Source organism: Gymnogyps californianus, chromosome 1, assembly GCF_018139145.2.
Source record: "Gymnogyps californianus isolate 813 chromosome 1, ASM1813914v2, whole genome shotgun sequence".
NCBI classification, from domain to species: domain Eukaryota; kingdom Metazoa; phylum Chordata; class Aves; order Accipitriformes; family Cathartidae; genus Gymnogyps; species Gymnogyps californianus.
Window position 1 is genome coordinate 83,036,754 of NC_059471.1, and position 15,360 is coordinate 83,052,113.

General features: G+C 39.5%; 1 protein-coding gene across 1 annotated transcript in view; it reads left to right on the plus strand.

The window, feature by feature from the left end:
• The window catches only part of EGFL6 (EGF like domain multiple 6), a 44,144-nt gene extending 40,949 nt beyond the window's left edge, over positions 1–3,195 (plus strand). Inside the window, exons 10-12 of the mRNA XM_050891485.1 lie at positions 37–123; positions 1,504–1,769; positions 2,950–3,195. Coding sequence (XP_050747442.1) covers positions 37–123; positions 1,504–1,769; positions 2,950–3,045 — 449 coding nt within the window. The 3' untranslated portion in view covers positions 3,046–3,195. The remainder of the gene's footprint in view (positions 1–36; positions 124–1,503; positions 1,770–2,949) is intronic.
• Positions 3,196–15,360: the final 12,165 nt, after the last annotated feature.

Here is a 15,360-nt window from a genome sequence, read left to right on the forward strand (position 1 = left end):
TTATCTCTGACTATCCATTGCCAATTTTTTTTTCAGTTGATTGCAGCTTCAGTCGAGGGGTCTGCGACTGGAAACAAGATGCTGATGATGACTTTGACTGGAATCCTGCTGATCGAGATAGAGGTATTTAAATATTTGTCCTCTAGCTACGCTTTGATTTGATGGCTCACCCCCTCCAAAAAAAGGAGGGCGGAGGGGATAACAGAATCAAGAATTAGCTTTCCTATCAGTGGGTTATCTTTATAAAAGAAAAAAAGGAAGCAGAGAATGCTGGGAATGGAATTTGTTTCTTTGAGATATCCAGTGGCAACTGGTAATCAGCAACATATTTCAACACAAACGAATGAAAAGATGAGAAAAATTATTAGAATATAACTGTTCAGAATTGCAAGGTACAAGGCAATGGAAACCTTATTAGTTACACGTTGTGTCTCTCCAAGACTGGTAAGGCATTTAACCATGCATCTGCCATTTAGATGGATGTGGCAATGTAGTCACTCACATGGCTTAGACAGCACTGTGATAACTGCTCAGAAATCTCCAACTCTGCAAGACAAACTAGCGACAGCGATCCTCAGAATGAGCCAAGGGCAGGGGGCTATTCAAGAACAACTGATACCTGACCTGGTACCAACAGCAGGCCTGCTAAAACCTGAGAAAGAGCTCCACGAGTGCAATGTGTGACTGCTGTGCGGGTGTATATAAAAAGATGTGGCTGAAGAAACTTGTTTGAAAGAATGTCTCTTCCCCTGTGACACAGAAAATGTTGCAGAAGCTGCTGCAGTAGGGAACGGTGGATCCTGTGGATCCGGCAGATCCTGCAGGCCACTTGCTCCAGTTCCTACACACACATTCTTTCCCTCTTCCCTCACAGTCTTTCCATCCCAGTCTTTCTTCACTAATCCTTCCTCTCCTGCTCCATATATTTCCTTTTCCCCAAGTCCCTTTTCTGTGCTATCACTTCCAGAAGACCTGACCTTACCCCATCTCCCCAAACTTACATCTGCTGATTAGGACTTTATTTATGGGCCCAGATGTTTTATCCCTTTATCACTTTCTGTGTCTCTGTCATTTCATTGGTCCTCCAGGATTTGGGGAATAAGCTATCAGTTCCTTTATGAGTTTGTCTTCACGGCAGAGGACAGTGGAGAGAGCATTAAGCTAGCTCAAGTACTGGAAATGATCTGACCACAGAGGCACAGTAGCATGTTTCAGGCTGTTGCATTTGAAAAACTGAGATGGTTTTGCCTTTGAAAGCTAGTGCAAGGAAGAATGACTGTAATTGCCAGTGAAATATGAACTCATCTCCTCTATAAACTGATCTGACTTCCAACAGTGCAAGCTTATTGCTTGCAAAGTACACTCCCTGCTGCTTTTCTCCAGTCTGATTTTAAATTATCCAAGTAACAGCTTCCACATATTTTCTTAGCAAATATGTATTCAATTTGCTAATAAATAACACAAGTCCATTAAAGATGCGTTTTCCTTCTTTTTTGTTACAAGGCGATGGGTACTACATGGCAGTTCCAGCTTTTGTGGGGCACAAGAAGGATATGGGGCGTCTAAAACTTCTCCTCACCGACCTCAAACCAAAGAGCAGCTACTGCTTGATTTTCAGTTATCGGCTTGCTGGCGAGAGAGTGGGGAAACTTCGAGTGTTCCTGGCAAACAAAAAAAGTGCGCCTGTCTGGGAGCAGAACAAAGGAAAAGATGAAAGGTGGAGAACTGGAAAAATAGAGATATTTCAGGGGGCTGAAACAACCAACAGTGTAAGTATAACACAATTTATAAGCCAAATACCATAATCAACAGCTTAATTTCCTAATCCTCAAGTGTTCCACCAACTGTTTTATATGCATTGCTTACTGGCAATTGAAAGGCTTATCTGAAATGGGAAACAGGAGCACAGATTTTAGGAGGCAGAAAAGTTATTACTGGTTGTAATTTCAGAACTGAATTACCCCAGTTGGTTAGAACACTGATGCCAGTAATCCTGTCATTTTGTAAAAACAGCATCAGATCATAAATTAGCACAAATAATGAAAATCCCTGTTTAGTATCTCATGCAACAGAAGCATACATATATTCCTGGAAAAATGAAAATTATCCCTGTTTCATAGAAGAGGATGATCTCAAACCACACTAAACCAGATAATTAGTGCAAAAGGAGACATCATGTATAATCAAGGGCAGGCAATCACCTTAGGAGCAGGACATACTAGCCAACAGGGAACACTGTGCACAGAAAACTGCCTCAAGCAGGGCTTCAGCAAGTTTCTCCTTGAAATGCTAGGGCCTGGTTTTCATTTATGTGACTGAACATTTTCAGTGCTGTGTAAAGGCTTCTACTGTATAATTGAATACTGTGAGTATAAATGAAATGCAAGCTCTTTTCAAGGTTCTTTGCACTGCTGGAATGACGTAGAAAAGCCCTTACATAAATAAGAATCAGGCTATAAAATAAAACCCCAGGCATCCTATTCATAAAAATGAACCTACTCTCCATATGCAGTATACATACTATACTATATATACACATACTATATATAGAGAGTAAATATATGTATAGTATATACACCCAAAAACTAAGGATCCAAATAGATCAAAAATGAACAGTTGTAATGTCTTCAAGAAAAGGAGTGCACTACCATCACATACTGTGATAAAACTACATTATTATAATAGGATTTCACTCAATTTGCATTTTCTTTGTACAATGAAAATAAGTAATCTTGTTAAAGGAATCCATTTGGTATTGTAAATCTGTGCAGAGGATTATCAGTCTAGTTCAAAAAATAGACGGAAAACTGCAAGGATTTTAGTCATTAAGTCCTGTATTGTGATAAAACATTCCTCAGATATAGCATTATAACTAATTAACATTAAGAGTTGCTAAATGGTTGGATAAACTACATTTTCACTGTTAATACCTCTCTTTTCTTATGACAGGTCACTTTTGAATCAGAACGTGGGAAGGGCAAAACTGGAGAAATTGGAGTGGACAATGTTATACTAATTTCTGGTATATGCCCAGAAGATACCTGATAATGGATATTTGAGTATACTGGATTTAATCCCATTTTTAATATTTACCTTACTAGTAGTGTATTTTTGTATCATTTTCTTTATAAAAAAACCAAAACCATAAAAACTGTGCCTTGAACTGAATGCAGCAATGAAAATAGAAAAACTGACATGTGCAAGATGCAGAGTACACTTTTTTATGAGTTATTCTAATACATGCTTTGAGTGTAGCACTACTGTATTTTATAATTCAAGGTCAGGGTTTCTAAAGTATTATTTGTCTAGCTTTTTTACAAATTCTACATGCTTTTATTCCTTAAAGTTCTTTTCAAGGCTATTCTTAAGTCTTCTATTTCATTTCTTCTGCTCCACAAGAACATAAATCTGTATTTAAGAGGATGTTACTACTTCTGGTGACATAATTTTAACTTCCTGCTTTGTGTGTGGATATTCAATCTATTCAACAAGTAAGAGGAAAGAGAGGAGCTTTATTTCCTTCTTGATGGAGCTACGCAAGTTGTAAGTGGAGTCATGTCTTTGAGGAATATTTTCACTACTAATAAAGTATGTAAAATATCTTGTTTGTAATCAGTGTCTGAGTCACACAAATCACTGTTTAGAAATTATCCCCTTATACTTTTATAAGCATTTAATGTTCATCATTAACAGATGATGTTACCAACTGATGCTGAACAAAAAGAACAAAAAGAATGACCCATTATTAACTCTTAAGAAACATTATGTACTGACCTTCAGGAACAAATTGGTGCCTGCTGGATTGCAGGCCTGCTTTACCCGACAGACGTGTGAAACAACGGTTTTCATTTTCCAGTCCACAGTGGTCACACAATAAGGCTCCTTCTTACACAACTGAAAAAAAATATCTTTGTTGCGAGTCCCTTCATGTCCCTTCAAACTTCAGCAAAAGGGATGTAGACTATCTGCCATCCCCAGGAGCAGGGAGGCGAGCAGAACCTTCTCCCACAAACTAGGAGCTGCCACCCCCTGCCACACTCGCCCATGCATACACACATGTACATGTACACATACACGTACACGTACACATACACATACACATACACGTACACATTTGAGGAGGGTCTAGAATCCAGGTTCCACCTTTTCTGAAAAGAAGTCTAATGGCAATGCTGTGGAGGACAAGACCATCTTCTTCTGTCTTGTGATCTCTTCTGAAAGTACCTAATGGTCTGAATCCCAAGAGGACAGAGTTGCCCGTGGAGAAGCCCTGGTTCAGGCAATGCTCAGTTAAACGTGCGTGCATACATTTTCCTCTCGGTTAGCTCTGTGTATCCCCTTCCAGATTGACTGTTCATTATTAGTGACGCTCTTTACTTTATTTCTTGTATGAAGGAGACATCCAAAACAATTGAATAGAATTTTATAAAGAAACACTAAAGAACCCTGAAGAATTCAGCCTATACGAACCTAAGCTTTTTAACAACATACAATTCCAAAAGTTCAAACACATTGAATTACACCTACAAAGCAAGTCAGGGATGCTTGAGACATTTCTTGTTGAAACACAGAATTTTTGCACTTTGCACACAGCTGAGGAAAGGGTAAAGAAGACTGGAAACGTCTGGGAAGAAGTTTACAGTAGCTATGTAATCAGGAAATGCGTGTTCTTTGTTAGAACTAGTTTGTGTTACGAAACAGGTGCTCTGAGAACTGTACCTGGACTTCAGCTTCGACATATGAATTTCTTTCCTGGTGTCTTTGGAGGTGCTGAGGAAATTACAGAATAAGGACTTGAGAAAACCAAACTCTCTTTAATCTCAGGGCAAAGACTCTGGGAGCTTCAAAGCGAGGGGAAAGTTCCCTCAGTAGTGGATCAGATGCTGGCTGATCTCAGGATGCCTGAAGAACCTGGTCACAATGAGGCAGAAAAGTGAAACAAGTATTTTTCTGGACTCATTCCTCGTCTGACTCTCTGAAGTTGAACTACCCTTACTGAAGACCAAGAAAATGACAGATCAATTTTATTGAAATGAAATTCTGTGTCTAGCTTCAAACAGCAATAATTTACACATACACAGTGCCCCTAAAGCCTAAGAAGCCTAAGAATTGTTACAGTCTTGAGCATTACAGTGCAAATGATATATTTGAAATAGGTATGTGGAGCAAACCAAGTCTACCTAAAAAAGTGCAGCTAGGCATTTCTTGCATATGCAGTTATTTGGCGTGGAAAGATAAATACTGTCTGTGGAAGGCATAATAGCTAAAGTTTATTTGCTCAATACACAAACAATAGAGAGTAAACACAATGAACATAGTCTGATATGGAGCCACATATGCTGATATTTATTTGTTGTTGGTTGAATTGTAGCCCACCCTGAATCATGACTGTGACAATTACTTTAGTAGTAGCATTCCATCCAAAAGACAAGATAAAAAGAAAAGATTTTGCATTTCATGGAACGAGTAAGAAAATGATTTGCACAGGTCAGTACAGACTGCAATAGCTGCCATAAGGCTTTCTGTAGTAGATGCAGAAGTTGTTTCTCATTTGTTTGCAATGGATTGTCAGATACAAGGTAGCTTGCATCACAGCAGATCATAAAAATAATTCTAGCATAATAAGATCTGAAGAGCAAAACTGAAACCTTTTTTGTTCTGAATAAATTCAAAGATAGCTTCTGCAGAAGCAGCAAAGTAAATCCATTATGTATAGACATTCATGTAAACCACATCAGCGCATCAGCAAATTAACTGGTATTGTTTGCAACATTCATTCAAAAGATGCAACTGCTCAGGGCAAAAGCTACATGTTTCTCCTTCGGATGAAAACAGTTAAAGGGCATATTATGTCCATAGTCATTAATGCCTTAAAATGTTCCTGACAGTTTTCCATTACTGTGAAATGTGAAATCCATTATCTGCTTGATTATTTTAGACAGCAAGGAAACTGCACTGAGAGTATTTGAAAATGTTACAAGTATGCTATAATCAAGTGGCTTGAACTTTGATAACATCATTTGCAACTCTTAAGTCTGATAATAAACTTTGGAGACAGTACTCTGCCTACAAGTTAATGGAAAAAAAGAGCTTCTAGCTAATTACCCCAATCTAGACTACATCCTTCAAAAACTACTCAACAGATGTGATCACTTAATCTTGAAGATTGTATAACAAAAGGTTTTGATCACTTTTCTTCAACTGCCAAAAGAATTAAAGGAGAAATTTCATTTTGTCAGCCATGAATACATGGAAATGCTGAGGCATGTTCCCACAAGATGATTATCTTGTAACCTGCAACTGAAAGGAACTTAAAACATTTTCCAGCCATTAGATGTTATTTTTATACATTAAACAAGGATTCCCCGCTGCAATTTTTAAGGATCATAGAGATGAAGGTAATGGAGAGATGCTTTCAATGACTGATTGCCACTCATATTTACTTCATAACTGCTATATTTCTTAGGACAAAGTCATACACCTGCATGTACTGGAGGTATTGAAATTCATTACAATATATTAATGAAAAGGTAAATAACAAGAAAGTGTGGATAATAATTTATTTGGTCATATGTGTACTGTTACATAAAAGCTCATCACAGCAAAAGATTTTTGATGGAAAAGAATTTCTAATTTTGATAGTTATTAACCTCTCAAATACCTGACTTTAAAGTTTGATTTCAACAAAGTTAGACATTCAGTCTCTCTGACTCTCCCCCTTCCAAACCCCAGCTCTTCAGGAAGTGCACATTATAGACTGTTGAGAGAGCACTGATAGTTAATTTTTTATTTGGGGAATATTTAGTGTTCAGTGATTCAGTAAAGCATGAAAGCATGACTGACTGTTTTAGAAAGTTCTTGCCTTTTTTTTTCTTCCCCCCCTTTTTTTTTTAGGAAATAACCTAATTCTCTGTCTGAAAATCTCTCAATTTCTTAATATTTCTGTAATGCATTATACCAATTTCTATTTCAAATACAACCCTGAGAATATTCTCCTTAGACAGACTTGAGAAATCATTTTAATAGTGATCCTTTTAGGCCCTCAAATTAAAGCTAACTTTAATCCCACATTTAGTGTTTTATTAATTCATTTTAAAAAGAAAGAAAAATATTTCAAAGCTAAATATTATCTAGAATAATACAAATTATGATAAACAATTAGTGTATTTGATGCCAACAGAAATAAGGTCTGAGTTAAAGGAAATAGCATTTCCCCAGACTTGCCTTAAAATAGCATTTCATTCTTTTTTCTTCATATACTTCTTTTTACTTCCATGCAAAGATGGTGTTTTTCCAACAAGTTGGATGGTGTGCAGGAGCACTGAATAGCTCCACAGACATGCTTTGCCAGGGCCCAACTCCAAGCACTCCCTCAAATGATCCCCAGGCAGAGTTTGGGAGTCAAAATGCTCCAGGAACCACTCCCAGGAGGCAGTTTGCATGCAGCAGCCCCATTTTTTGTAGCACAGAGGAGGAGGTGGCATGTTTAATTTCCTGCTGTTTGTTCTGTACACAGACAATAGCAATGTTAGAAGCTCATTCAGGCACTTTAAATCTTCTTCCAGAACTGACTGCCCTGCTCCATTGCTTTCTGCTGGCTGTACAGGGAACATCAGTGCCTAACTTTGATGCCCAAAATCTGTTTGCTGAACTGGACACCTCTGCGGTGCAGTCAGTAAATGTGACTTAGGCAGGTAAAGCAGGCAACCAGAATTTGGCCCTTGATTTTAGGCCAATAACAGTTGAACATTAAATCTCTGTGTTTTGATTCACTGCAGTTTTATTACAGTTATTATAATCTCTGTGTTTTGACTCACTGCAGTATTACAGTTTTCTTGCTATAGCTGATAGCTTAATACCTGATATTTTTGTGTACTGCTTCAGGAGTTGTCTTCTCACCTGAAAACATTACTCAATTTACAATATATAATACAATTATATATTATATTATATTATATAATAATATAAAAAAAAGAAGTCACACACATGATAAAATTATAGAAAATTATAAATAACTTTGAGAAATACATGGCATAAAGTAATAAGAAACAATATATTTCAAAAACACCCCGAAAAACTGTTCTTCCCTCAAGCACTAATTTTATTCTAAACTAAGAAACATTCACAGCAGATTTAAAAAGTGCTAGAGCAGATCCTGTACTCAAGAAAGCCACACGTTCACTTACAGTGAATTATTCATTAGCATCACCTGATTTGTGTAAGAGATTTGTTTTAACAGCTTAGGTCAGTATATAGTTTACAGTACTTTCTGTTCCTGCAGCATCCTGCCCAGGATGTAAACATACGGCAGTCCTAATTTTCTTTGTCTTCTTTGAAATTGCCAGAATGTTAAAATAGTCACCTTTTCTAGAGGCAAGGTGGCACTTGTAGACTGGCCCAACTATGTGTGCTATTGAAAATGTGAGTGACAATGTGAATAGCAAGGTGACAAAGTTTGCCTTCATGGTTCAAGACAGTCAAACTGAAAGCTGACTGCAAAGACTCTTGTGATACTGAGTGACTGTGCAAGAAAATGGGATGGGAAAATTAATTGTGGGTGACTGCAAAGTAATGGACTAGGAATAAATAATCTTCTTTATATAGTCAGTGGCTCCAAACTAGCTACTACCTCTAGGAAAATGATCTGAGAATGACTGCATTTTCCTTTGAAATGCTCACTTGCACTGAAAAAGACAAAAAAAGCACATCAAGCATATAAATGCCTCATGTCCATACCCAGTTCCCATATATTTTTCCCATATTTCCTCTACTGACATTGCTGTCCACCATGTCCTGCAGTGGTGGAACACAGGACCACTTTGTAGTTGATTTACTTGCTGGTTCCTTCAGGAGGCGAGTCAAGGGACTTATTGGTGGTCATCACAGTTTGGGAGCTCTCTTCTTTAACATCTAGCTACTATTTCAAGAACCTGTGTGTATGTAAACAACCCCAGGGCTCGCACAACAAATTCATGTTTGACTAACCAACATCAGACTGGTTTGCTGTGGATGTATAGCAGAAAAGGAGAGACAGAGAGAGATGACTGTTTATCTCAATTTCTCTCAAGTTAAGCACTCTATGCAGCACTTAGCTGGGCAAGTTACTTAGATGACTTCATAACACTCCACTGACTCTGGCAGAATTTCTTCACAGATTCTCCTGGTAATTCCATTTCAAGTCTTCCTGGTGGTATGATACCCCCACCATGTATTGGTACTCCTGCCAGGAGGAAGAGGCAGGAAACACATGGGAAATATCTCTCATTAATGCTACCCAGTTAACTTTATGTGCATCATCCTCATTCTGTAAGTTCAGTACCTTCCAGCATTACAGAAAACGCACAGGGATCTCAGGACTGCCTCCTACCCACTGGCCCTCAAACAGGAGGCAGCTCATCTAAGGTATCCTTGATTTTCATCGCTAGCATAAATGCACAGAAGAGATTACTACTATGACTACAGCCATCTGCATCCAGTGTGCCAAGACACAGGATAGGAGAAAGGCTTTGGCTTCGCAGTGAACGAAGACATGAAGGCATTACCCTCACTGTCTCAGACTAGCTGGTGGGTGGCAGTCGTATGAGCGTCCCACCTAGCGCCCGAGAACAAGCTGGTGTGGGTTTAACCCACGGTGGCTGGGACACGTGGAAATAAACAGTATGAGCAGCCATAACAGGAGAGGTGAGCAGCGTTACTGCCAAGCTCATCCACTGCCCGGTTCTGAAGGTTTTATCTGATCACACATAAGCAGCAGCAGTTCAAAGCTGGCCTAAGGAAATCCAGGGCCTGATCCATCTCCCTCTCAAAACTGGATCAGAGCCTAAAAACGTGAAAGTGACCCTTGAAACAAACAGCCACCCAAGACGTCTTTCTTTGTGTGAATGAACACGCTTCAAACGCTGTGAGGGGAGGTGCTCTCACAAAATGAAATCTGTCAGAGTACCAAAGTATGGCCCAATTCTTGGATTTTCACAGTCTATGGACATAAGATTTGTGTAGGTTTCTCTTCCACATATCATTAAGGATGGAGGAAGAGGTGATTGTTTAAAACACTTCAGTCCCCATTTCATTTCATTATAACGATTCACTTAATAGTGCTCGCATCATGTCATTTTTTTCCTTACTTGCTAGCAGAACGGTAGGGAGCCTTTTCATGAACTGAATCATATGTCTAGATCATAGACAGATTTTGGGTTTTTTTCTGGGAACTCTAAAAACAATATAAATTCAAGACTTATTGACAAGATAACCTTCAAACTGAAGAAACCTTAAACTGAAGAAAGCTCTCCAGGAAGAACTACAGCACTGGACCACAAAATGAATGCCATAGGGAGGGCCTCTCTTTCTGTGGGCCCTTTTTTATTTCTTTCAAAATTTGCTAGATCTGAGCACCTCTCTTAAGAGAGCACAAATCTTGTTATGCTATCCTGCCACTGAAGCAAATTGGCCAGTACATAACTAAACACTGGAGGAAGTCGACAACCCAAGAACAGGAAAGGGAACTCAGGATAAGGGTCACTAATAGAAGCATGGGCGAAATAGGAAAGCCAACCTTGAATGCAGGTATACAGTGAGGGATATTTTCTTGTGTCTGGTTCTTACTGCTCCCTGACCATATTCATGTTTCCTCTTACTGCAAGATTTGGTATCTCAATCAATCAAATCCATTATTAAATAAACAAGCCACTTTGAAAGTATTGTTTACTTCCGCTTTTCCTGCTATCCCAGCTGCCTTCCTACACAAGATGGAAATGATTTTGAGGGCTTTATGCTAGAATAGATATAATTGTGTACTTCCACTCAAATTGCATGCTAAGTTGAAAGTCTTCTTTTTGATGTACATTCCCGTCAGGAGACAGATGCCTCATCTGGCTAGTGTCTGTTGGATTTGGGAGACAGATACAATTGCAAAAGTGTGAAATCTCCTGCCAGTGACAGATTGGGGCATGAACATATTGGCCACTCAGGGCTCCCACAGGAATTCAAGCAGTTGGAAAGAAGTCTTCAAAATCACTGCAGGATATTTTCTTAGCAGTCTCCCACACCTCCAACTTCACCAGTTTGCAGTACCTGTCTCTGCTTGTTGCTGCTGCTCTGCTACTCTGGGAACATCCTTTCCCGAACACTAGGCCATCTGGGGTCCTTCTCCTTAGTGGGTCAGTGCCGTGATTAATCATTCTTGGCTTTCTAGATTTTCAAGGATAATGTGATCTAATTCTTCCTAGGCAGGAAACACAATAATAAAAATCATGTTTTAAAGTCAGTGCCAGAAAATGTCCGCAATTCTGAACAAATCCATTTTATTCAGCCATGCTAATAAAGAGTTTCTGAACTGTTGCCACCTTTCATTTTGTCTTTACAGTCATATTATCACAGAGATTTAATACAAAACTATCCTGTGGCCAATTCAGTGCTTTACAAACCTATAAAAAAAAGGCTGTATGAGGCATAAATCAAAAAAGATGATGGTTCTCTATAGGATTAATGGTACTTTTAATAATGATATTTGTAATTCTGCCTTTCTTTGATTTTCAGTCAGGAGGCAAGAACATTTTAAAATCATTTATCACAACTTTGGCATTCAAGCTTTTTGCTGAAGATATGGAGACACATTCTGTTCTCAGCCATGTTTATGTAAATCTTTTACTCATCTGATTTCACTACTGACACTTTGATTTATGCTAGTGTTATGAAGAGCTGACATTGACTTTGCCTCCCTGTCTAGGAGCATTTCTAGCAAGTGACCATTTACCAGTTCCCTTTCAGGTTTTCAGGGAGGATACAATTTCCTTGATTCCACTCCGTAAGGAACAGCTGCTGCCATTGCCTGTGCACAAGGTTTCAGAAAGTTCAAACCACAGCTCCAGTGCCTGTACCCAGGGATTTTAGAGGAAATACCTGTCAGTCCTTCCCACCACAACACATTTTGCCTGAGCTATTCTGAAGATGCAATTGTTACAGTTCCAAGAACGGACAATAAAAAGGAGATACTAAAGCTTGTCCTTTGAAAAACAAATTGAAGAAAGAAGACTTTAAGGGAACTCACACATATTTTGTTTCAAATAACTACATTACAAATATTTTCTGAATGGGAGTACATCTCTGCAATATTTCATTGCTAATGTATTATCAACACAAAACATCTTCAAAACTGTTAAAGAAAAGCTTTTTATTTCATTAAAAGAAACTGCGTATCACTGTTCTACTTTCAGTGACTGTGATCTCTTTCATAGATACAGGTGTAAATTAATAAATAAAGTAATAATTGTGGCAATTTTGCAGGATGTTTCCTGCTCAATGGCAAGCCAGAACTGTTCACATGCGTTCTTAAGCTAACGTTGTCTTTTATGTAGATCACATACAGAAAATGCAAACCTACAGCTCATTTAAACTCAGAAATGTTAAATTTCTATAGCATGTCCAAAATGATGTGGTGTACCACTGTGGGACTATATGACAAAGCAGTAAATTACATGATAAAATAGCAGCCTGTTATGACATTATGACATTATGATATGACATAATTTTAAAAATAAAATAAAAATATAAAAAATAGTTTTATAGAATAAATAATACCCAACATTTTGTCTTGATTTTGTTTTTCTTTAAATAGAACCATTGTTTTAGAAAAAAAATTTTGGGGGGGAAGCTTATTTGAAACTGATACCATTCTGTGCAGGTAAGGTAAGAACCTTACGATGAACATTGTTTGACCAACATTCTTCCAACTAGTTCTGTGGATATTTAACACTATCAGCTGGCAGAATATCTCACTTCATTGAATAGAAGCCTATGTTTTTAGAGAAGCAGATACTTATCACAGCCAATACTGAAGTCTCCAGGAAGTTGTCGCTGTTAGAGTAGCACTGATCCTGGAAAACCATGCAAACACAAAGATGTACATATATATCATTACACACATATACACATATGTATGAATGTAATGGGTATAAAATTTTTATCATATTTTTGTTTTGTTTTACTTCAGGGGTAATTGAGAAAGCATTATTGTCTCTGTTTTGTAAATGGGAAACTGGAATATTTATTCATTATTTATTCCTTTATTTATTAGATCAAAGACAATTTAATGGAGACTCTTGAGCAGTCCTGAGTGAGTCCCACCTCCAGGAGGGACATCCTCAGTTTTGATCCCTGCTCAAAGGAGGGCTAATCACGAGGAGCAAGTCATGCTCCTTCTTGTGCTTTCCTGCCAAGGAAGCTCTGTGCCTCTGCAGTAGGCAAGGCACTTCAGCTGAGGATATAAGGAATCCTATATGTACCATGCTCACAATGTACAGATAGAGAAAGGTTAAAGAAAACTAGCATTCAAAAGCCTTATCCTGGGAGCCCCAAACTGAGATTAAACTGCAAACTCTTGAATATTGCAATGATAGCTGCTGCTGTGCTCATGACATACTTATGCTGCAAAAATACATAATAATATGTAAGATAGGCCATTAGATGACACGCCACATTTGGACCTGGAAGGCTTGGACAGTGTTCCTGTTCTGCTACTATTTTATTGTGCCAGTTCTGGACAGTCACGTCATCTGCTTCAAATTCTTCATCTCTTGTTTCATAAAACTATGGACTCTTTGGGATAGCTTTTGTCCCACACTTTGTTGCTGTGTGAGCCACAAAGACACGGCAAAAAGGAAGCCTGATCTCAGCTGTGGCCTCCAGCTAGCCAGGGCTAACCATTGCACCATGCATTCAGTCACTGATGAATTCCTGAGTTTGACACAAATACATTGCGAGTTAAGTATTAAACAGAATTAGCAGTCATTTAGGGTTCTTCAGTTATCAATGTATAATGCAACCACTGCAGCACTAGCAAGGAAAGGTTTGATACCGCTCAATTATGAACACTGATCACTGGTTCATTACAATAATTTAATAAATTGCTTATGGGATTTTTTACATTCTATACAACAAAGCAAGGCTTTTTTTTTTCTTTGTGATTAGTACTAGTGATGTTCATTATGTGAAAATAGGGAAAAAGAGGTGTGTCTGCCGTACATGATATTCATGCTGAAACATATTTGGCAAGTTCAGGTAGGTAAATTCAGTTTACTGTCAGCAGAGGGCAACATAGGCCTCATTAGTGAAAAAAAAAAAAATTATTAAAAAAATCACACCGACTTTTTCCTGTAATTGAGAATAAAGTGCACCATACACCTGTACATTTGCTGTAGAACTGAAGTTCTAGAAGTGTTAATCTTTTACAAAATCATTTTGAATGCCCTCCATAAAACATATATGGAAGAGGAAAGCACTGCAATAAAGGCAATGACAAATACCTTTGCTTTGACTAAAATACATCAGCTTTTAGGTGTTTAGTGCATAATCTGATATGGCCGGCACACTTCATTATATCCAAAAACTGCTACCCCGTGAAGTATGTTTTATAATATTTATTTTCTTTAACCCTGTGTATACCAGTAGCTCCATTTGTCATTCAAAAGGCTAGTTGGTTATACCAAAAGTAATGCAGTACAATGCTGAAAACGAGAAGTTTACAACGTTTTTTTTGTTCTCTGTTAGCCTTCGGTATGATGCTCATTTACCCCACTTGGTGTGTCACACTGCCTTTCCCTAGCTGTGTTTGCTCGAGAAGGACCATGTCATGACCGAGGTTAAAGTTTAAAACCACGTGAATATCATCTACTTCTTCACCAGGCTCAGGGCTGAGAGGAGCCAAAGAGCTTTTCCAGCTTTCCCAAGCAGAGCGCTCCCAAAGCCCCGCTCGCAAGGCCTGTGTCCAGCTCCCGCTCCATCAGCACGGCGGACGCAGCTGGGCACCGGGGGAAGGCCGTGCCCAGCACAGGGGCCCCAGGGCAGCATCACGGTGCCCCTTCACCCCACGGCCGTGTCAGATGCCAGAACGGAGCAATGCCCAAAACGTGGCGGCAGCGTCAGTGGAAGCTGTGCCTTCAGGCTGAGGCTGCTGAGAAAAGCAAGTTATTTCCACGGCTGTTGCTTTCTGCAGGGTTCTTTCAGCCCTGCAGTGGCCCCGGGGACAGCACAGGAGCTCACACTGATATATGTGTGTGTTGTGTGTGTGTGTGTGTGTGTGAGTCCGTCCGTCCCCCGCCATCCCCCATGGCCGTGTGCTTCTCAGCCCGGGGACAGCTCCCGCCCCGAGCCCCCCCCGCCCACTGCGGGAGCAAGCGGGGCTGCCCACAGCCTGAGGCGAGTGCCCGCAGCAGGGCGCTCCGCCGGCGCCGGTCCTCACAGGGAGCCGCGGGCCGGGGCCAGCGCGCAGCCGCTGGCCCCCGCGGTCCGGCCCGCCCGCTCGCAGAGATGGCGGCGGCGCGGCCCGGCGCGGAGGAGGAAGCGGGAGGGAGGCGCCATGTTGAG